At 35.2% G+C, this 22,267-nt stretch overlaps 1 protein-coding gene across 6 annotated transcripts in view; it reads left to right on the forward strand.

Moving 5' to 3' along the window:
• The window catches only part of INTS13 (integrator complex subunit 13), a 32,773-nt gene extending 10,736 nt beyond the window's left edge, over window positions 1–22,037 (forward strand). For 3 of the 6 annotated variants that reach the window (XM_047787340.1, XM_047787339.1, XM_047787341.1), the window contains exons 4-18: window positions 582–784; window positions 1,168–1,248; window positions 2,810–2,900; window positions 4,189–4,272; window positions 4,726–4,854; window positions 6,415–6,499; window positions 9,669–9,758; window positions 9,948–10,055; window positions 11,680–11,858; window positions 12,946–13,116; window positions 13,635–13,789; window positions 14,106–14,336; window positions 16,424–16,563; window positions 20,521–20,656; window positions 21,692–22,037. In XM_047787340.1, coding sequence (XP_047643296.1) covers window positions 582–784; window positions 1,168–1,248; window positions 2,810–2,900; window positions 4,189–4,272; window positions 4,726–4,854; window positions 6,415–6,499; window positions 9,669–9,758; window positions 9,948–10,055; window positions 11,680–11,858; window positions 12,946–13,116; window positions 13,635–13,789; window positions 14,106–14,336; window positions 16,424–16,563; window positions 20,521–20,656; window positions 21,692–21,731 — 1,923 coding nt within the window. In that variant the 3' untranslated portion in view covers window positions 21,732–22,037. The remainder of the gene's footprint in view (window positions 1–581; window positions 785–1,167; window positions 1,249–2,809; window positions 2,901–4,188; window positions 4,273–4,725; window positions 4,855–6,414; window positions 6,500–9,668; window positions 9,759–9,947; window positions 10,056–11,679; window positions 11,859–12,945; window positions 13,117–13,634; window positions 13,790–14,105; window positions 14,337–16,423; window positions 16,564–20,520; window positions 20,657–21,691) is intronic. The other 3 variants (XM_047787343.1, XM_047787344.1, XM_047787345.1) reach the window with 3 other exon arrangements.
• The last annotated feature ends 230 nt before the right edge of the window (window positions 22,038–22,267 follow it).

A 22,267-nucleotide genomic window follows, 5' to 3' on the forward strand; every position in this document is an offset into this window, starting at 1 on the left:
AAATGATTTCATTTGCAGCAGAAAGATAATTTTACTTCTTCCTTTTCAGTCTGAATTCCTTTTATTTCTTTTTCTTTCCTAATTGCCCAGGCTGGAACCTTTAGTACAGTATTGAATAGAAGTGGTGAGAATGGACATCCCTCTGATCTTAGAGGGACCACACATGTACTATTTAGCTTGATGTTATGTGTAGGTTTTTTATAGATGCCTTTTATCTGCTTGAGCAAGTTCCCTTCTATTTCTAGTTTGTTGAGTGTTTTTATCGTGAAGGGGTTTTAGATTTTGTTAAATGCTTTTTCTGTGTTTTATGGAGGTGATCATGGGATTTTTGAAAATTCTATTGATATCATTTGCATTAACTAATTTTTGAACATTAAGTCAACTTTGCATTCCTGGGATAAGTCCTACTTAGTCATGGTGCATATTTCTTTTTATAAGTTGCTGGATTCATTTTGCTAGTATTTTGTTTAAGATATTTGTGTCCATATTTCTAAAATACATTGATCTGTAGTTTCCTTTGCTTGTAACGCCTTTGACTTGTGCTTATTCTTGTCAACATAATTGTTTTCCCTGTTACTTAGCTGATGGCAGCATTAGCTGCTGTTGGGCCTCCTAATCCACGTGCAGATCCAGAATGCTGCAGTATTCTGCATGGTCTCGTTGCAGCAGTGGAAACCCTCTGTAAAATTACAGAGTACCAACACGAGGCTCGTACCTTACTAATGGAAAATGCTGAACGTGTTGGAAATAGAGGACGGATAATTTGCATTACTAACGCAAAAAGGTAAGATGTTAATCACAGTAATTCTTTCACTGGGGAAATTTTAATGTTCTGTTGCAGTTTTAATTTTAAAAAGCAGGGACAACGTGTTAGCATTTAAGCACATCACATTTGGCCTTTCTAATATTGAAGCTATGTTTATCTAGTTCTAAAATAAAGATGCATCTCAGTGAAAACTGTTTATCATGGAAATCAATTTGACTTTCTTCTCTCACTAGTTTTTCATTCAGCTGGTTTTTTGGTATTGTGAATGAACACACTGAAGGCAGTCCTTATTGAAGCAATTTTAAGTACCTATAACAAGATACTACAGCTGAAAAGTGTGTTTAGTTTTTTTCTCCTACTGTTTGTTTCTTTAAGTTGGTTATATCTTTCTTATGCCGTAGTGATAGTCATGTGCGAATGCTTGAGGACTGTGTCCAGGAAACAATTCACGAGCATAACAAACTAGCTGCAAATTCAGATCAGTGAGTATAATCCATTTTATAGTCATATATATTTCATTGTAACTATTCCAGCAATTTTAACAGTAATTGGTAGCATTCTCTTGAATTCTCTACTGGCTCTATAAATTAGTCAAAAATCTGTTTGATCAGAAACTTCTTGTCCCATTTTCTCTTTCCCTTTAAAATTTTACTTTTTGAAAAGCAGAAAAGGTGAGCAGAAGGATTAAATAATGTATAATAATGTGTATTTTTGTGATGGCTTGCTCTCATATTTTGTATTACAAATCTGTAAAATGAGCAAATTGTTGGTGCATTATTCAGTATGTGCCAGATCAAAATATAACCACTAGTTGGACTGTATGAATTTTTTTTTAAAGAAAAAAGCTACTAAAGACATGTTTGGGAGAGTTGCAGTATGGCGTGTTTGTTAGATTGAGCTACTGTTTAATTTTCCAGATGGAGTACTGGTATTATTGTTAATGAGTAGGATTATTCTCACTAGGAGAAGGGAGCATGCTGAGGTATTTAGGAATGAAGTATCATTTCCTCTGCAACTTACTGTCAAATGCCTTAGTAAAAAATAAAAGAGTGTACATCTATTAGAGATTTATAGAGAAAACAAGTATAGCTAACAATGAGTCTAAGTTAAGGATATATGGGCATTCAATGAATAGACCTTTTCTTTCAATTTTTCTGTAGGTTTGGAAGTTTTAAAGTAAAAAAGTTAGCTCACAAATATAGAGGACAGATTATTGTTTACCAGTGGGGAGAGGAATGGGGAGAGGCAAGATAGGGGAAGGGATTAAGAGGTATAAACTATTATGTATAACATGGTATAAAATAAGCTACGAGGGTATATTGTACAACACAGGGAATATAGCTAATATTTTATAGTAACTATAAATAGAATATAACCTTAAAAATTGTGAATCACTGTATTTATACCTGAAATGTTTTTTGTCAACCATCAAATCTACCTCCATTTAAAAATAAAATAAAATAGGAGTTCCATTGTGGCAGAGCAGGTTAAAGATCCAACATTTTTGCTGCAGGCAGCTCAGGTTGCTGCTATGGCATGGGTTTGATCCCTTGCCTGGGAACTTCCACATGCTATGGGTGCGGCCAAAAAAAAAAAAAAATTGGAGGGGGCAAAAAATAAATATTATATAAATTGGGAGTAATAACAAATCCTGTATTCTTGGAAATAACCAATTATAGGTAATATTGCCTGATTTTTGTCCTTAAGCATTAGTAACAGCTAAATTAATACACATTATATTCATTTTCTCTGCGGCAGTTACCTGTTGAAAATTATACCAGATTACAAGAATTTTCCCTTTATTTTATCCTTTGAACACATAAAAGGTTATCATTTTTGCATTTGAACTAAATTCACCTAAATTATTCGTTAAATGTTCGTATGAGTACAGCCACTATACAGTGTTTCTAAATCATTTATGTTAACTGTAGTTTCTGATTGTAGAGATAACACTGTTTTGATATATTCAACTTTTTATAGTTTACCTACCTGAGTTCTTTTCATAGTATGTATTATAGTCTAAGTGAGAAGTTTCTCTTTAAGTCTCATGCAGATTCAGAAGTGTGAGCTGGTCTTGATCCATACCTACCCCGTTGGTGAAGACAGCCTTGTATCTGATCGTCCTAAAAAAGAGGTAAATGCAGAAGTAATGGAAGAAAAGATCATTGTTAGTTATTAATAAAAATGCTGGGAAGGTTTAGCATGAAAATGATCACATTGTCAACATTTTCTGCTGAATATAAATTTAGAGTTTTGAAAGCAACCTGTATGGCAAAACACCTAGATTGGTTTTTTATGTTATAGTGGTAGATTTTGAAGTGTTTTCTGTTTTGCTTACCTGTTGATGTTTATTTTAAATAAATGTGTTGTCAAACCATACAAAATTTGTATTGTTCCTCAAATTTTAATTACTGTAATAGATTTCATTGGCTTTAATGACTTTTTATTCTGTAAAAATCTTTTTTTTCCCCCTCATTAAGAAAATAATACACTCTTTAATCAAAACACACTCCTATAACAAAGAAGTTAATTTTGCCTATCCAGAGGGGAAAGAAACTTAATTTTTTTTTTTTTTTTTTACTTTTGAAACTTAATTTCCAGCCTTGGTTTACTTTTTAAATAAATTTGAACAATTTTAAAGGAAAAGATGAATCTAATGATTGTTAAATGGATTCACTTGTAATATTTTCCATCAATGGTCTTTATTTAGAAAGACAAATACATGTGTTTTTATAATTATATTAAATGTGTACCTGTATCTGTTATTTTATTTAGCATTATTTAATATAAACATTGAAATATTAACTTTGTCTATGAATTTTTTATAGTTGATTTTTTTTAGGTCATTATCTTTTTCATTGTGTTTCAGGTAATTTTGAGTAAAGGTCCATTTTTTCTTTCTTTCTTTTTTGGCCACACCCGAGGCCTCTGGAAGTTCCCAGGCCAAGGATCAAATCCAAACTGGAGCTACGACATACACCACAGCTACAACAATGCTGGATCCTTAACCCACTGTGCCAGGCTGGGGATTGAACTGGCACCTTCACAGAGACAAGCCACTGCGCCACAGCAGGAACTCCCTAAGTCTTTTTTTTTTTTAGCTTTTTTCTAACTCTTGATAACATGGTAATATATTGGCTTTACTTTGTGATGAGTAAAAAATTTATTTACAATAAATATTATTACCCTGGAATGAGTGAAATATTGTGTTACTTTGTTATAATAAACTTTGCATTTATGGGTGACAAAATATGATGTTTTTAGTGATTTCCATTCTTTGTAGTAAGTAGTTTCATCTTAGGTTTGTCTTTTCACAAAATTAATTATTTTTCTACAATAATAATATTTTTATGGCCATTTCAAATCAGTTTTGCATATAGATAAAAAGAAGGGAAAATTTAAAATTAAAAATATGTGTTTAGGTCAAAGACTATTCCACTCTTAAATTTCAAGAGGACAGGGATTTTGCCTCTTCACTGCTCATACAATTTCTGGCAGTTAATACAGTAAGTTCTCCTTATTGCCTGTCTTTGAATGAATGAATGTATAAAAATATATTGCTGAAATAATGATCATGGTTAATTTATGGGACTTTTTTGGTTTTTTGTGTTTTTTTTGTCTCTCTAGGGCTGCACCTGTGGCATATGGAAGTTCCCAGGCTAGGGGTCTAATCGGAGCTGCAGCTGCCAGCCAACACCACAGCCACAGCAACACCAGGTCCAAGCTGCCTCTGCAGCCTACACCACAGCTCACTGCAACATCCGATCCCTTAACACACTGAACGAGGCCAGGGATGGAGCCTACATCCTCATGGATACTCGTTGGGTTTCTTACTGTTGAGCCACAATGGGAACTCTTGGACTTTTTTTTTCTAAATTCTCAAAAGTAAAAGTACTCAATTTTATGGGTTGAAGTAAAATATTTAGTGCTAACTTACTTTTTTTCATACTTTTCTGTAGTTGTCTCCTGTTTTAACCAGTGAAGTACATAGTGTTCGTGCAGGACGGCATCTAGCTACCAAATTAAATATTTTAGTACAGCAGCATTTTGACTTGGCTTCAACTACTATTACAAATATTCCAATGAAGGTAGGCAGTTCTTTTTCCTGCTATTCTGAAAGCGCTGCTTTGCTTTTTAAATATTTTGTTTGACATGTATTATTTCTTTTAATGAACCTTAATTTTTTCTTCCCATATTATATTTTCTGTTTTGCTAGCCCACATTCAGTGTCTTTGACCAGGTTAGTAAATGATGAAAAGCAGCAAGAAAGGATCACAGAACAAAATGCTGTATTTTTCTTTCTAATAAGAACACTTTTTATCAACTTTTTTTTTAATTGGCTTTTTATCAGCTTGTTTGATTTTAATTTTGTTCTCATGATTTTCATCAAAATATAATTTTTATCTGAAATGATTACTTTTTCTGTGATTCTTTTCCTGACAGCTGTTACTAGATTTTACTTACTTTGTGTGTTCTAGTAGATGTTTTATTTCCTATATTTTTGTACTTGCTTACCCACTATAAAGGTGTTTGTAATTAATAAGTCTAACTAGGGAAAAATAGTTCATAGTTTCAAACAGGTTTATTACTCTAGCTGAAAAACCATCCATATGAGTTTTATGATTTTGCTAATGGATTTTCTTAGGAATCTATTTCTACCTTGTAGTTTTCATTATATTATCATTTAGTTGTCTAGGACTAGCATAATGTTTGGCCCAGGGAAAGCTTTATAAGAATTTTTAATGAGTGGATTTTAATTTTATTGATTATGTTTATAAATATAAAGTAGCCACTATATCTAAAAATTTAAATTGGCTTTCTTTAAGTCTAATTTCATTTTTCCCGCCATATGATGAAAACTAAATTGCAGGACAAATGTAATCTTTTGTTATTAATTTCCTCCTTATACCATTGGTTGGCTCTTTAATAGAAATTATAGCCTTAACCAATAGAACAGTTTGATTGACATGTTAATTGGGGAAGCATTTAACAAGTAAAATACCATAATAGGTACACTTTAATATATACAGTTTCACGAGTTATAAGAAAAATATGCTGAGGATGACAGATACCTTGCTTTTTAAATTTGACCATATTGGTGTGCTATTGGTGTAACTCTTCAGTCATTGCATTTTCTTGTAAATAGATAGTATTGAAGTTTCTATTTACTATTTAGCGAAAACAAGTTACTAAACTTGTTCAGTATCTGTATTTACTATTTTACGTCATTTGTGTTTGCTCATTACCATAGGTATTTAAAGATGCTATTTCCTCCTTTAAGCAACTATTTCACATTGAGTGAACTACTTCGGATACATCATATTTGTGTATAAACAGTACTGGCAGGATAGTGCATTGAGAGTAAAAAAACTTCTAAAATTTCTAGATGAGTCATCTATATTAATTCTAACAAAACATAGGTAAAATCATTAAATACTTCACTACTGATATATAGCAAGTAGCTTTTTAAATACAGTTTATATTGCTGTGGAAAATTAGTGCATCTTTAAATCGATGAATTACTGAGGAAACTATCCCATTGTTATAGGCATTTATTGTTGAGTGTATTTGCTCTCACATAGACAAAATGAATAATAACTTCATTATTTTAATGAAACAAAACTAAGTATTATAAAATTTCCTTTAAGGAAGAGCAACATGCTAACACATCTGCCAATTATGATGTGGAGCTGCTTCATCACAAAGATGCACATGTAGATTTCCTGAAAAGCGGTAAGTAAGAGACATTGGGAAGTATTTTCTAAGCGCTAATATACCAAATGTCTACTAATAGCTTTGAAAAGTTCTTGAGTAAATAAACCTGATTGACTTTAATCCATCCCTTCCAAACTTATCTGACAATATCACCTATTAATGGCCATTCATCTAGTGTTCTGTTGAATTTAGTTTGGAAAAACTAGTCTGATGGAACAAATACAGGCATACCTCATTTACCATGCTTTGTTTATTGCATGTCACAGATGCTGTGGAGTATTTTTTTTTTTTTATGAAGTCAAGGTTTGTGGAAACCTGGGTTGAGGAAGTCTGTTGGTGCCATTTTTTCAACAGCATTTGCTCACTTCATGTCTCTGTGTCACGTTCTGGTAATTCTCCCAGTATTTTACGCTCTTTCATCATTATTATATTTGTTATGATGATCTATGATCAGTGATGTTTTTTGCGATTGTAATTGTTTTGGGGCACCACAAACCATACCCATAGTTAACCAAACTAATAAGTTAGGCAGATAACTTATTCCATAAATGTTATGTATGTTCTGACTGCTCCACTTACTGGCTCTTTCCTGGCTCTTTCCCTCTCCTTGGCCCTCCCTATCCCCTGAGATACAGCAATGAAATTAGGACAGTTGATAACCTACAGTGGCCTCCAAGTGTTCAGATGAAAGGAAGAGTTGCCGGTCTCTCACTTTTTTATTTATTTGTTTATTTTGTCTTTTTAGGGCCACACGGCAGCACATGGAGGTTTCCAGGCTAGGGGTCCAGTCGGAGCTACAGTTGCTGGCCTGCACCACAGCCACAGCAACATGGGATCTGAGCCACATCTGTGATCTACACCACAGCTCATGGCAACGCCGGATCCTTAACCCACTGAGCGAGGCCAGGGAGCGAACCTGCATCCTCATAGATACTAGTCAAGTCCATTAACCACTGAACTACGATGGGAACTCCTGTCTCTCACTTTAAATCAAAAGCTGGAGGAGTTCCCATTGTGGCTCAGTGGTTAGCGAATCCAACTAGGAACCATGAGGTTGCAGGTTTGATCCCTGGCCTTGCTCAGTGGGTTAAGGATCCCGCATTGCCGTGAGCTGTGGTGTAGGTTGCAGACACGGCTCGGATCCCATGTTGCTGTGGCTCTGGCATAGGCCAGCAGCTACAGCTCCGGTTGGCCCTCTAGCCTGGGAACCTCCATATGCTGCTGGAGTGGCCCGAGAAATGGCAAAAAGACAAAAAAAAAAAAAAAAAAAGCTGGAAATGGGGGAGTTCCCATCGTGGCACAGTGGAAACGAATCTGACTAGGAACCATGAGGTTGCAGGTTTGATCCCTGACCTCGCTCAGTGGATTGGGGATCCGGTGTTGCCATGAGCTGTGGTGTAGGTCACAGATGCGGCTTGGATCTGGTGTTGCTGTGGCTGTAGCCAGTGGCTCTAGCTCCAATTAGACCCCTTGCCTGGGAACCTCCATGTACCCCAGGTGCAGCCCTAAAAGACAAAAAACAAGAAAAAAAAAAAAGCCGGAAATGATTAAGCCTAGTGAGGAAGTCAAATGCTGAGGTACACTGAAAGCTAGGCCCTTATACCAGTTAACCAAGTTGTGAGTGCAGAGGGAAAGTTCCTGAAGGAAATTAAAAGTGCTTTATTGAGCCCAACAAATGATGAGAAAGTTAAACAGCCTTATTGCTGATATGGTGGAAACCGTAGTAATCTGGATAGAAGATCAAAGTGGCCATAACATTCCCATAAACCAAAGCCTATTCCACTGCATGGCCCTAAGTCTCTTTAATTCTGTGAAGGCTGGAAGAGGTAAGATGGAGAGGGAGAAATTGAAGCTAGCAGACGTTGGTTCACGTGGATTAAGAAAAGAAACTTAACATTCAGGTACAAGGTGAAGCAGCACATGCTGATGTTATCTGCAGCAAGTTACCCAGAAGATCTGCTCAGATAAATTCATGAAGGTGGCTATACAACAACAAATTTTTAGTGTAGATGAAACAGCCTTCTATTGGAAGAAGGTGTTATCTAGGACTTTTATAGTGAAGTTAGTTGACCTCAAAGCTTCAAATGACAGGTGAACAATTTTATTAGGGGTCAGTGCAGCTGGTGACCTTCAGTTGAAGCCAGTGCTCATTTACTGTTCTGAAAATCCTAGGCCCCTTCAGAATTATGCTAAATCTATTCTGCCTGTGCTCTACCAATGCAACAGCAAAGCCTGAATGACAGCGTCGCTGTTGTCAACATGGTTTACTGAATATTTTAAGCCTACTGTTCAGAGCTGCTGTCAGAAAAAAGGTTCCTTTCAGGATATTACTGATCATTGATAATGCATCTGGTCACCCAAGAGCTCTGATGGAGATGTACAGTGAGATTAAGATTGTTTTCATGCCTGCTAACACAGCATCCATTCTGCGGCCCATGGATCAAGGAGTAGTATTCACTTTCAAGACTTACTATGTAAGAAATATGCTTTGTAAAGCTGTGCCTGCCATAGTGATTCTTCTGATGGGTCTGGGCAAAGAAAGTTAAAAACACTTCTGGAAAGGATTCATTATTCTAGGTGCTATTAAATATTTGTGATTTATGAGAAGAGATCAAAATGTCAACATTAACAGGAGTTTGGAAGAAGTTGATTCCAACCCTCATGGTGGACTTTGAGGGATTTAAGACTTTAGTGTTCATTATTATTTTAACGTCTGTTTACTGTAGACTTTATTAAGGCAAAAAAATCCTCACCATTGTATCTCCTTAATATATTTACATTATAAATCCCTCATTTTATGTTTCTCCAAATAAATGTATTGGGATTCAGTATAATCCAGCTGTGCATTTTAGACTCCTGAAGCTTTCTCTGAATACATTAACCGTGTTATTTTATCATTTACTGGTGTCAGAGGGAAGCAGATATAGATTCTTTATAAAATCTTTGCTGTTGACTTTTAGTGTAGTGACTGAAATAATTAATTAATGAGAAATTTGGAGGAAAATTAAAAGTATTTATTGTAATCATAGCTAATAGCCAAACTCTATTGGTATTTTTCTAGGAGATTTTATAAAAAAAGTTCTCTATTTTCTCTTAGAGATCTTAAATGCTTTGGGAAGTCTTGGTAAACATTTGAAATCTGTGATCTATTTAGTAATGTTACTATTTCTCTATCTTATTTTTAAAGGTGATAACCACTTGGGTAGCAGCAGTAGAGAAGGCTCATTTAAAGAAACAATCACATTGAAGTGGTGCACACCGAGGACAAATAACATTGGTAGGTATTTAAAGATGATTGAAAGAGAAAAGAATAATAAATCAAAAGGTTCTTTAGGTATTACGTAGGGATCATTTGTTTCTTTTTGAATTTTTGTTTTTCAGTGTCTTAGGGGCTTAAGGAACAAGTTTTTGTTTTTGTTTGTCTCTTTTAATTGTGGAAATATTTCTTTATATTCTTTCAAATCAGTATTTTCTTCTATTTCAGAATTACACTATTGCACTGGCGCTTATCGAATTTCACCTGTAGATGTAAACAGTAGACCTTCCTCCTGCCTTACTAATTTTCTTCTAAATGGTAACTTTCATCATTTAAATGTTTTGACTGAGATTATTACAAGTGAAATGATTTGTGAGAATATGTGAAAATGTGAACCCTGGGAAAGCTGTTTTCTTCAATATAGTCTAACCACTTTGCTTCTCCAAACTTTTAAAGTTGCATAATTGTAAATATCCATTCACAGTTTTACTGATATTTAAAAATACGATCAGAGTTCCCGTCGTGGCGCAGTGGTTAACAAATCCGACTAGGAACCATGAGGTTGCGGGTTCGATCCCTGCCCTTGCTCAGTGAGTTAAGGATCCGGTGTTGCCGTGAGCTGTGGTGAAGGTCGCAAACGCGGCTCAGATCCTGCGTTGCTGTGGCTCTGGCGTAGGCAAGCAGCTACAGCTCCGATTCGACCCCAAGCCTGGGAACCTCCATATGCCGCAAGAGCGGCCCTAGAAAAAGACAAAAAGACAAAAATAAAAAAAAATTAAAAATAAGATGACTTTATGTCTTTCAGGCTGTTGTATCTAAATAAGTTAATATTTAATATAATTTTAAGTATTTTTATTTTAAAAATTTGACATTTAGAGTCTATAAGTTGTTTGTTTGTTTGTTTTGTCTTTTTAGGGCCACATCTGAGGCATATGGAAGTTTCCAGGCTAGGGGTCGAATCAGAGCTACAGCTGCTGGCCTACAGCACAGCCACAGCAACGAGGGATCAGAGCCACGTCTACGACCTATAGCACGGCTCACGGCAATGCTGGATCCTTAACTCACTGAGTGAGGCCAGGGATCGAACCCGCATCTTCATGGATGCTAGGTGAATTCGTTACCACTGAGCCACAAAGGGAACTCCTTGGCCTATTGAATTTTAAATTACAAAATATATGTGGACTTATTTCTCTTTAAACATTATACCTTCATGATAAATAGACTTTGTATTTTCAATACTATACCATATGATTCATACAGATAAGACTTTAGCTGTGGTTTCCTTATGTAAAAAAAATTTTTAAGCCAAATTACTGAATTCCATTTACTAAATCTAAATTCTAATGGCTTCTCTTGTGATTCTTACAGTAACTAGGTTTTGGAACCACTGTTGTAAAGAGTTACTCTGCCTTTATCAAAAAGTTAATTTCATGGTTATGTTAAGCACATTTGATAATCAGACTGTGTAAAGTCCAGATTAAGTGACATTCGGTCATGTAAAGTAGAAAGTAGTTATGGTAACAGTGCTGATAAGGAGGTATTGTAGAAGTGAATCGAGACTTGCTTTCTCCCCCTATGGTTTGTAGCTTTGATAACCTTTTATATCAACATTGTCCCACTTTTCTTCTTAATATCCAGGATGAATATTTTATATGAACTTGTATGAACAGTATAACCAAACATTATACCAGGGACCCCTATACTCATCTTGGAAAACTGTCTTATTATCTACATAATGTCTATATTATGTAAGCTTGGGGTAACAAGAAAAAGCTACGGCTAGAATTCAGATTTTTAAGACTTGAAATGCAGTATATTCACTTAGCAATGATGGTTAAAATATGAAGAACATAAATAAAATGAAAAATCTAAACATAAATCTTAATGGAAAAATTGAGTCATTTGAATTTCATCACTGATAGAGTAATCTTGTCTTTGACAGGCCGTTCTGTTTTATTGGAACAACCACGAAAGTCAGGTTCCAAAGTCATTAGCCATATGCTCAGTAGCCATGGAGGAGAGATTTTTTTGCACGTCCTTAGCAGTTCTCGATCCATTTTAGAAGATCCGCCTTCGATTAGTGAAGGTTGTGGAGGAAGAGTTACTGACTACCGGATTACAGTAAGACAGTAATATCTGTAAATTTTGAGTCTGTCATTCAGCAAGTAGTTATTGAGTACCTATTATATGCTAAGATCTGTGACCTAAAGAAGTTTAGAAAAGTTGATTTTTAATTTTTATTCTAGTTAGTGAATTTCAGTGTTTGATCAAAAGCTGTTTACTGCTTGGTCATCTTCCTTCTGTATTCAGTGTATGCGGAGAAGTATCTGGATCAAATTGACACATTGGAATTATAGGAAAGAATGAAAAATTGTTTTGAACTAATGTTTTAGGTGGAACTTTATAACCATCTAAATATTTGAATTCTGCTACTTTTAAATAACACTATAAATTTTTGTATTATTGAGAGGTACATTCAAGGAAGTTGTGTCTGTTTGGGTAGAAATTGTCTGTTCTCATTTGAGTTTTTCATGACCTCCACTCCTCTTTTATATTTGATTTTTCATAGCTATCTACTTTTTGAGGTGGTTGTAAGAATTAAATGTGAATGATGTATATGAATATTCTTTCTAAACCACAAAGTATTATATACTGTAAGTAATTGTTTTTGATTAGGCTTTTGACTTTTATTTTTACCTAGTTTTTTTAATAAGGAGAAAGCTAGTAAGTATTCGTTGTAGAAAACTTAGAAAATATAGATTCTTTTTAAAAAAAGCAAAAACAAAGACTATAAATTATCCAATTCCACCATTCAGAGATAACCCCTGTTAACATTTCAATGCTGTGTCAAGGTAATTTTTAAGTAAGCAAAATGGCATTCTAATGTGATAAACTCATTCTTTGATCTGCATATCATAGAAAAGAGTTAAATTATGGAAGTGAAGAAAAATGAGTGTTTTTAAAAAGTGGAAAGAACCATGGATGTATTTATGTTTGATGCTTTCTTCATCTCCATTGAATAAAGGCTGATAGGTTTTATGTTCCAAAAGAAGGGGAAAAAATTAGTGTGTGGGAAACGGACTGTTAGAGAAAATACTTTGTTGCATATCACAGGACAGAAGACATCAGGGAAACAGACTGTTACATGTAATCCATACTGCAACATTAGAAAATCATTTCTAATTTTATCTTATTTGGTTATCATTAGGATTTTGGTGAATTTATGAGGGAAAACAGATTAACTCCTTTTCTAGACCCCAGATATAAAATCGATGGAAGTCTTGAGATCCCTTTGGAACGAGCAAAAGATCAGTTAGAAAAACACACCCGCTATTGGCCTATGATTATTTCGCAAACCACCATTTTTAACATGCAAGCGGTAAGTGTTACATAGTTTGTTTTCTTGTGGATTAGTTACATATTCTTTTCAGATGCCCTTTATCAAGCAAAGAATGAACTATATGAGTTTGCTATAGTTGAAGTCTTTTTTTCTTTTTTTTTTTTTTTGGTCTTTTTGTCTTTTAGGGCTGTACCCATGGCGTATGGAGGTTCCCAGGCTAGGGGTCTAATCAGAACTGTAGCTGCTGGTCTATACCACAGCCACAGCAACGTGGGATCCGAGCTGTGTCTGCGACCTACACCACAGCTCACGGCAACGCCGGATCCTTAACCCACTGAGCAAGGCCAGGAATCGAACCCGAATCCTCCTGGATCCTAGTCGGGTTCATTAACCACTGAGCCACTTTGAAAACTCCAGAAGTCTTAATAGAAAATTGAAGCAGTAGTTATAGATTCTCTCTCCATGGTGACATTTGAAATCAATTCATGTTCTGCCTAGATGCTTTGATATTTATTTTTCAAGACAGATTTTCTTTTTTCTTTTTTAAAATCTAATAGGTAGTTCCATTAGCCAGTGTTATTGTGAAAGAATCTTTGACAGAAGAAGATGTGTTAAACTGTCAAAAAACAATATACAACTTAGTTGATATGGAAAGAAAAAATGATCCTCTACCTATTTCCACAGTTGGTACAAGAGGAAAAGGACCTAAAAGGTAGGGGTTTTTTTCTTTCTTTCTCATATATCACATTTACTTGATAACTTTTTTTTTTTTTGAGCTGACTTATTCCACATGTAAATTATATGTTTGAAGGGGTGTATATATACATACGTATGATTAAGGTGAGATGATATAGTATGTAAAATAGCAGAATTAGATACATTATAACATAGAATTGTACCATTAACTATGGAGAAGGAGAAAGGAAGCCTACGTTTGATTATTTCTTTTTCCTTAGCGGTAACAAGTGACCTTTGGATATTATTTAAAGAGTGTTTTATAAGAACATTATTTTAAATCTTTGCTTTAGAGATGAACAATACCGCATCATGTGGAATGAATTAGAAACCCTTGTCAGAGCCCACATCAACAATTCGGAGAAACATCAAAGAGTCTTGGAGTGTCTGATGGCGTGTAGGAGCAAACCCCCAGAAGAAGAAGAGCGGAAGAAACGAGGAAGAAAGAGGGAGGACAAAGAGGACAAGTCAGAGAAAGCAGTGAAAGATTATGAACAGGAGAAATCTTGGCAAGATTCAGAGAGGTGATTTGTTGACATTTATACGGCACCACGGTGCCTTTTGGGACATCACATTCTGCATGTAGCACATTTGAAATCTCAAACCTTATCTGTTCGTAACTCATCTAATGTGTATTTATTGCATTTTATAGCTGTTATTTTATCATTTTTTAAAACTGGAAGGTCTTTCTTGTGCTTAAAGAAGTATGGGTTTTTTTTTTTACTGTTGGGGACAAAGATAGTGCTTAATTTTTTCCTAATTTCTGAAAATCAATACATGACTTTTGGTATCACTAAGTGCCTTTATATGTTATGAATAACACAGCTTTTTGTTGTTGTTCAGTGAATATGTATTAAATGCCTGTGATGTGCCAGGCATTTGGCATAAGATCCCTGCCCTGGAGGAATGTACAGTGTTGTGTAGAGATCTGCAAGTAAATTTAATGATTTACAATAAGGTTTGGAAGATGCTGTTATGAAAATAGACACAGGATCCCTTGAAAGCATGGAAGGTCATAGTCCTAGTCTGAAAACCTTCCTCTATAGTACACTCTTTTTCCTCAATTCATGACTTGTATAGAGATGTCAAGGTTAAATTAAAAAAACAAAACAAAACGTAGGTAATAAAGGTCTATAAACAAAAATATCTTAACATACTAGTTGGTTTTGTCTTCTGCCTCCTGACCAGAAATAGGCAAAGAACCAGGTCCACTATTATAATGGCAATGTAGTCAGTCTGTCAGAACTTACTATGGAAAATTTCAAATGTACATGACAGTAGAGCAAATAGTTACCTATTACCCACCTTCAACAGTTATCAGTTCATGGCAGATCTCATTTCATATATATCCACATCCATTCCCATCACACCACCATGCTCCATCTCCCCCATGGGAATATTTTGAAGCCAATTCTTTTTTTTTTTTTTTTAGGGCTGCACCCTCGGCATATGGCAGTTCCTAGGCTAGGGGTCGAATCAGAGCTGCAGCTGCCGGGCCTACGCCACAGCATCGTGGGATTTGAATTGCATCCGTGACATACACCACAGCTCACAGCAATGCCAGATCCTTAACCTACTGAGCAAGGGCAGGGATTGAACCTGTGTCCTCATAGATACTAGTCAGATTTGTTTCCACTGAGCCACAACAGGAACTCCTGAAGCCAATTCTATAAATTGTATTATTTCATTCATAAATGAATAGAACACTTTTATTCTTTTTGGCCTTAGAAGTTCACTTCTTCCTTTGGGCTGCTAAGATTCTGACACAGAATTGTCTTGCTTTAAGAAGAGCAGCAGGAGTTCCCGTTGTGGCGCAGTGGTTAACGAATCCGACTAGGAACCATGAGGTTGCGGGTTCAATCCCTGCCCTTGCTCAGTGGGTTGACGATCCGGGGTTGACGATCCGGCGTTGCCGTGAGCTGTGGTGTAGGTTGCAGACGCGGCTCGGATCCCACGTTGCTGTGGCTCTGGTGTAGGCTGGTGGCTACAGCTCCGATTCAACCCCTAGCCTGGGAACCTCCATATGCCTCGGGAGCGGCCCAAGAAATAGCAACAACAACAACAACAACAAAAAAGAAGAGCAGCAAAGAGTATTCTCATTCACATCCCACTGATCTTCAAGTTATGATACTCAAAATAAGCTTGGAGTTGAGTTCCTAACTTAAGTACATTTCTACAGTATGTAAACTAGGGAACAAATACTAGTAGATTGCTTACTCTTATTTGTTACATGAAATAGTATTTTGTACAGATCTTAGAAATTAAAATTGTGAAATATCTTCCAAAGATTGCATTACTTATGACCTTTTTTATTTTACCTTCTTAAATTGCCCTCCTTTTTTTTTTTTTTTTTTTTACAGTTTAGCTCCATTTTCCAACTAACTACCTCACTGAATTACTACACTATAAGGAAGGAAAAGGAAAACTTGTATTTAAATTCATTAAGTTCTCTTAGCTGATTTTAGCCCGAGGTTTAGCTTCTGATTAGTTCTGGGTTTATGTTGTGACAACAGGTGTCTTTTACTAAAACTGAGATGCAGAGTCTAGTATAGTTGAACCATTTAGATTGCTAAGAATTTCAACTTTAAGTTTTTATCATTTATCCTCAAAGATTAAAAGGAATCTTAGAACGTGGAAAAGAAGAGTTGGCTGAAGCTGAGATTATCAAAGATTCACCTGATTCCCCAGAACCTCCAAATAAAAAGCCTCTTGTTGAGATGGATGAAACTCCACCAATAGAAAAGTCAAAAGGTAAGATAGAACTGAAGTAATTGTATTTGGAAAAAGTTTTCCAGTTTAGTTCTGTTGCACGTTGTCGTTTCATGTGAGTGAGGAAGAGCTACTCACTGGTCCTGATGTTGTATAGGAGGCCTTTTGTTCACAGCCTTAGAAAATATAGGCAGTGAATATATTCGTTAGCTTAAAGAAAACTTTAAACTTAGGGGACTTAGGGAAAGATCTTATATCACCCATTTATTGATAAATTAAAATATCATGTGAATGAGTTTCAGTAAAAGTATCGTAAACAACATATATAAATTTTTTTTGATCACGCCTGCCAGCATGCTGAAGTTCCCATGCCAGGGCTCGAACCTGCCCCACAACAGTGACCTGAGCCATAGCAGTGACAACCCTGAGTCCTGAAACTGCCAAGCCAACAGGGAATTCCTGTATTTTTATTGTACACTTTTATGTTTTATTTGTGGGATTAAAATCTTAATTTCCTCTTGAGGAATTCTAGGCATCAAAGATATGATTTGGGTTTGGGCTCTTGAAATAATTGTAGGCCTTAGTTATCTTGATGATAAACTAAATTCAGTTTTTTTAGGATAAATGGGAAATAGGATAATAAGGAACTGAATTCTTTTTTTTTTTTTTTTTTGCTTTTTAGGGCCACACCCATGGCATATGGAGGTTCCCACGCTAGGGGTTGAATCGGAGCTACAGCTGCCCGCCACAGCCACAGCCACAGCAATGCAGGATCCCAAGCCGAGTCTGCGACCTACACCATAGCTTACAGCAATGCCGGATCCTTAACCCACTGAGTGAGGCCAGGGATCGAATCTGAAACTTCATGGTTCCTGGTCAGATCCGTTTCTACTGTGTCACAGTGGGAACTCCAGAACTGAATTCTTATCACTGTGCCTTTATTAGTACAGTATGACCTCAGGGCTGGTCAGGTTATAGTTATTGACAGCTCATCCTAGGGAAAAAGTAGGCTTGTTTGTTTTTTATATATATACTGCTGATGTAGTGTACATTTTGATACATGGTAATATTCTCCAGTTCACTGATTTCTTTAAAATCAGAAATAAGGGTAATCTCAACATATTTGTGTTTCAGGCATTTGCCAGGTTACTTGGAAAATTATAGGATTAAATAAATGTCTCGATAAATTATCCTTTTACTCGCGTGCCGCTATTGATTGGGATGCAGTTAATACAGGTTTAGTCTAAGCAGTGCTTCAACATTGTTTGGAAACTAGAACTCTAAAAAGTATTATTTATAGTAGCAAAAAGTTATAAGAACTGAAACACATTACTAGTAAGGGAGTGACTCAGATGATGATGTTTCCACAGGGTGGAATGTATAAAGCCCCAGAATAACTATTGTCACAAATGCCTACTCTTCCCTATTGCTAATGTATATTGTTCTGGTTTTTACTTAAGTCACTCCTTTTCCAGGAAAGACTTCCCTGACCTCCTTTCATAATTAAGTTTGATGCTTCTTCTTTGTGTTTCCATTACATCCCAGGATTGGTGGTGTGGTAGCACTTAGAGTTCTGCATTGACATTGCTTATTGACAGCTTGCCTCTACTATTCTTCCGAGACATTTTTTTTTCAGCCACACCCATGGCATATGGAAATGTCCAGCCAAAGGATTGAACCCGCAACTCAGTCTCGAGCTATGCCACAGCAACACCAGAGCCGAGTTGCATCTGTGACCTATGCTGTAGCTTGTGGCAAATTTTTTTTGCTCATTTTAAATGGGTTGTTTGGGGTTTTTTTATTTTTGAATTTTGAGAATTTTTAGTTTATTCAGGATACAAATCTTATGTTGGATATGTGATTTGCAGATGTTTTCTCCAGGTCTGTGGATTGTTCTCCTCTTTGTAGTGACCTTTGCAGACCAGAAGTTTCTGATTTTGATGAAGTTTAACACCTAAATTTTTCTTTTATGATTATGCTTTTGGTGTTATATGTAAGAAATCTTTGTGTAGCCCAAAGTCATAAAGATTTATTCCTATGTTTTCTTTTAGGAGTGCTATAATTTTATTTTTTTTAATTTATATTGAAGTATTATTGATGTACAGTATTGTGTAAGTTACAGAGTCTGCTTCTTTTTGGTTATATTCACTCATTTGTTGTATTTTTTACATTCCACATATAAGTAATATTACACAGCATTTGTCTTTTCTATCTGACTTCTTCACTTAACATAATACCCTCCAAATCCATCCATGCTGTTGCAGATTGTGTTCATTCTTTTTATGGCTGAGTGGTATTCCATTGTATGTATGTACCACATCTTCATCCATTCATCTGCTGGGGACACTTAGGTTGCTTTCGTATCTTGTCAACTATAAATAATGCTGCTATTGGTTGCATGCATCTTTTTGAGTTCGTGGTTTTTTTTGTTTTGTTTTTTTCTTTCGGATACATGCCCAGAAGTAGAATTGCTAGGTCATATGGTAGTTCTGTTTTTAGATGTTTGAGTATTTTCCATAGTGGCTGTACCAATTTGCTTTCTTGCCATTAGTGTATGAGGATTCCCTTTCCTCTACATCCTCACCAACATGGATCTGTGTTCTTTTTGATGATAGTCATTCTGACAGGTGTGAAGTGATACCTCATTGCAGTTTGGATTTGTATTTTGATGATTAATAATGTTGAACGTCTTTTCATGTACCTGTTGGCTATCTGCATTCCCTCTTTGGAAAAATGTCTGTTCAGGTCTTCTGCCCATTTTTTAGTTGAGTTGTTCGTTTTTTGATGTTGAGTTGTATGAGTTGTTTATGTATTTTGGGTATTATCCCCTTATTGGTTATATCATTTGCAAATATTTTATCCCATTCAGTAGGGATAATACTAACTTTTTGTATTGTTTTTGTTTGTTTATTGTTTTCTTTTTTTGCCACAGCATGCAGTGGCTTGATGTGGGATTTCAGTTCCCAGGCCAGGCTTTGAATCTGGGCTGCATCACTGAAAGCACTGAGTCCTAACCATTGGACAACCAGGGAACTCTCTCTCTTTTTGTATTGTTGATAGTTTCATTTGCTGTGAAAAATTGAATTTTAATTAGGTCCCATTTCTTTATTTTTGCTTTTATTTATTTTGCTTTAGGAGATAGTTCATTAAAAATGTTGCTATGATTTGTATCAAAGAAAGTTCTGCCCATGTTTTCCTCTGGTAATTTTATGGTTAGCAGTCTTACTACATTTTCATTTTTAATCCATTTTGAGTTTATTTTTGTATATGGTGTTAGAGAATATTTTTTGCCTTTTCATATGGTACAGAAAAGAGTTAACCATAGCAGTCCTGAGGATGTTATCATTCGAAAAGCCTGTTTGCAAGTTTGGCCCTTGGCTGACATCTGGGACTATGGCTTTTGATACAGTGCTCAAATAATGAAGTTATTTTGCCGTATATCTGAACTGCACACCTGCTCTCCTTCTGGGAGTCTGGAATTTTGGAAGTTGTAGTTAAGCAGAGAATGTCTACGTGACCAGCCCTCATAAAAACCTTGAACTCTTTTGAGTCTTAAAGGTTCTTTTCTGGCAGAAATATTGTACACACATGGCTGCATTTTGTGGCTGGAGCGAATATGCTGTCTGTGTGAACCCTCACCAGAGGGAGAGAGCATGGAAAGCCTGCAGATGGATTCCTCTGGTCTTTGCCTAATGTGTCTCCCCCGTTTCCACCCCACCTCGCATCCCCCACACTGGTCTGGCTATGTGTCCTTACTGCGCTACTGTACTGATTCTTAGCTCTGTCTGTGACTTTATGCTTAGTCATTTGAGTCCTTCCAGTAAATCACTGAGCTCGTAGGTGGTCTGGGGATCCCTGAATACATATAAATTTTAGAATAAAGGGAAGATGATATTGCTTAAATTGTATAAAACAATAGAATTAAGGTTAAATTTGTAAATTTTGAAGTAATGAATTATTCTACTTTTTTTTTCCCTCTTCTTTCAAATATGACACCAGGGCCAGTGTCCTTATTATCCTTATGGAGTAATAGAATCAATACTGCCAATTCCAGAAAACATCAGGAGTTTGCTGGACGTCTGAACTCTGTTAATAACAGAGCTGAGTTATATCAACATCTTAAAGAGGAAAATGGGTTTGTACGATTTATTGTGGACTTTAGTTGTGCTAATTACTTTATTTTTTTAAAAAAAATTATTAGAATATAGTTGACCTACAAAGCTGTGTTAATTTCAGGCGTATAGCAAAGTAAATCAGCTGTACATATCAATTCCTTTTCAAATTCTTTTCTCATATAGGTTATTCCATAGTATTGAGTAAGTTTCTCTGGGTTATACATTAGGTCCTTGTTTACTACCATATAAATATAGTAGTGTGTATATACCAATCCCAACCCCCTAATTTATCCCTCCCCAATTGCCTTATTATTGTAAGTCTAAAAAAATAAATACAGCTTGTTTGTTATGTTCAATAATTTCTTTATTACTGATATTATGAACACTAAAGAGAAAAAAATTACCTTCTTGGATTCTTGCTGCTTGTAAAAGGCCTGAAATTATTGATTATAACTGTGAATGTTCAGTAAACATCATAGATGGAAAAACCATAGAAAAATCTTAGTGTATAATACTACATCTTGTATAAAATAACAGGAAAAAAATATTTTCCTAGTAAGTAATACAGTACTAGGAATATTGATTTTAATTGAATAAACCAAAAATCTAAAAATAAAGATTTACTAAAACAAATCTAAAATAATTTACATGTAATTTTAATCTCTTGTTAGAACAAAGTCTCTTAAAAATGTATTGATAAAGGAATTCTTTAATGATAAAGGAAATACATCCTTGACTAAATGGTAGAGATTTTTTTCCTTAGTTTTGCTTGGAGGGATACAGTGAAGACAAAAAAAATCAGTGGCCTTTGAAATGAAAGCTTGAAAAAGTCATGTAATCTCTCTAGGCCTCCCTCAATTTTCACTCATTTGCAGAATGAGGAAATGAAACCAACCAAGAGAATGCTAACTTTAGTTTGCTAAAGTGCTTACATTTTTTTATTTTCTGAATATATTAGATGTTTAATTTCATTTGAAAGGTGGATAAGGAGAAAAATATGGATAGTTAATGAATGTTTTGAATTACAAACTCATTTTTTTCCTCCTATTTTGCAGAATGGAGACAACAGAAAATGGAAAAGCCAGCCGGCAGTGAAGAGTGACTTAATTAAATTTAGTATATCGCATAAATATTTTGGATGGAATTTGATATAAGTACTTTTACAGCAAGATTGTACAGTTATGTTGCCTGGACTGGTTTTTACATTTTTAAAATATTTCAACTAACTTTATCTTTTTTGTATTAATTGTAAAATTGGCACATATGTCAAAAATATACATTTGTCCTTCCAAATTAAACAAATTTATTTTATGGTAAAGGGTATTCCCTCTGGAAATGTTTTTTAAAAAATTCATAGGCTTCTCTTTGCCAAATAAAACTATTAAAATATCTGAAATGCAAGATATTGTGGTATTCCTTTAGGAAAAAGATATTATTGATATAATGACTGACAACTGGGAAATTTTTAAGCAATTTTAACAGATTCTGGATGAGAATATAAAATATTCCCTATTAATCTGCAACATATGCAGTGCTTTTCCAAAAACAATGTTGTTTTTTATTTTGTATTTTAAATTATTTTGTGTGTGTGTTGCCCATTTAAAAGCAGAGTTTTCAGGTCATTTGGGTAA

Source organism: Phacochoerus africanus, chromosome 7 (assembly GCF_016906955.1).
Source record: "Phacochoerus africanus isolate WHEZ1 chromosome 7, ROS_Pafr_v1, whole genome shotgun sequence".
NCBI classification, from domain to species: Eukaryota; Metazoa; Chordata; class Mammalia; order Artiodactyla; family Suidae; genus Phacochoerus; species Phacochoerus africanus.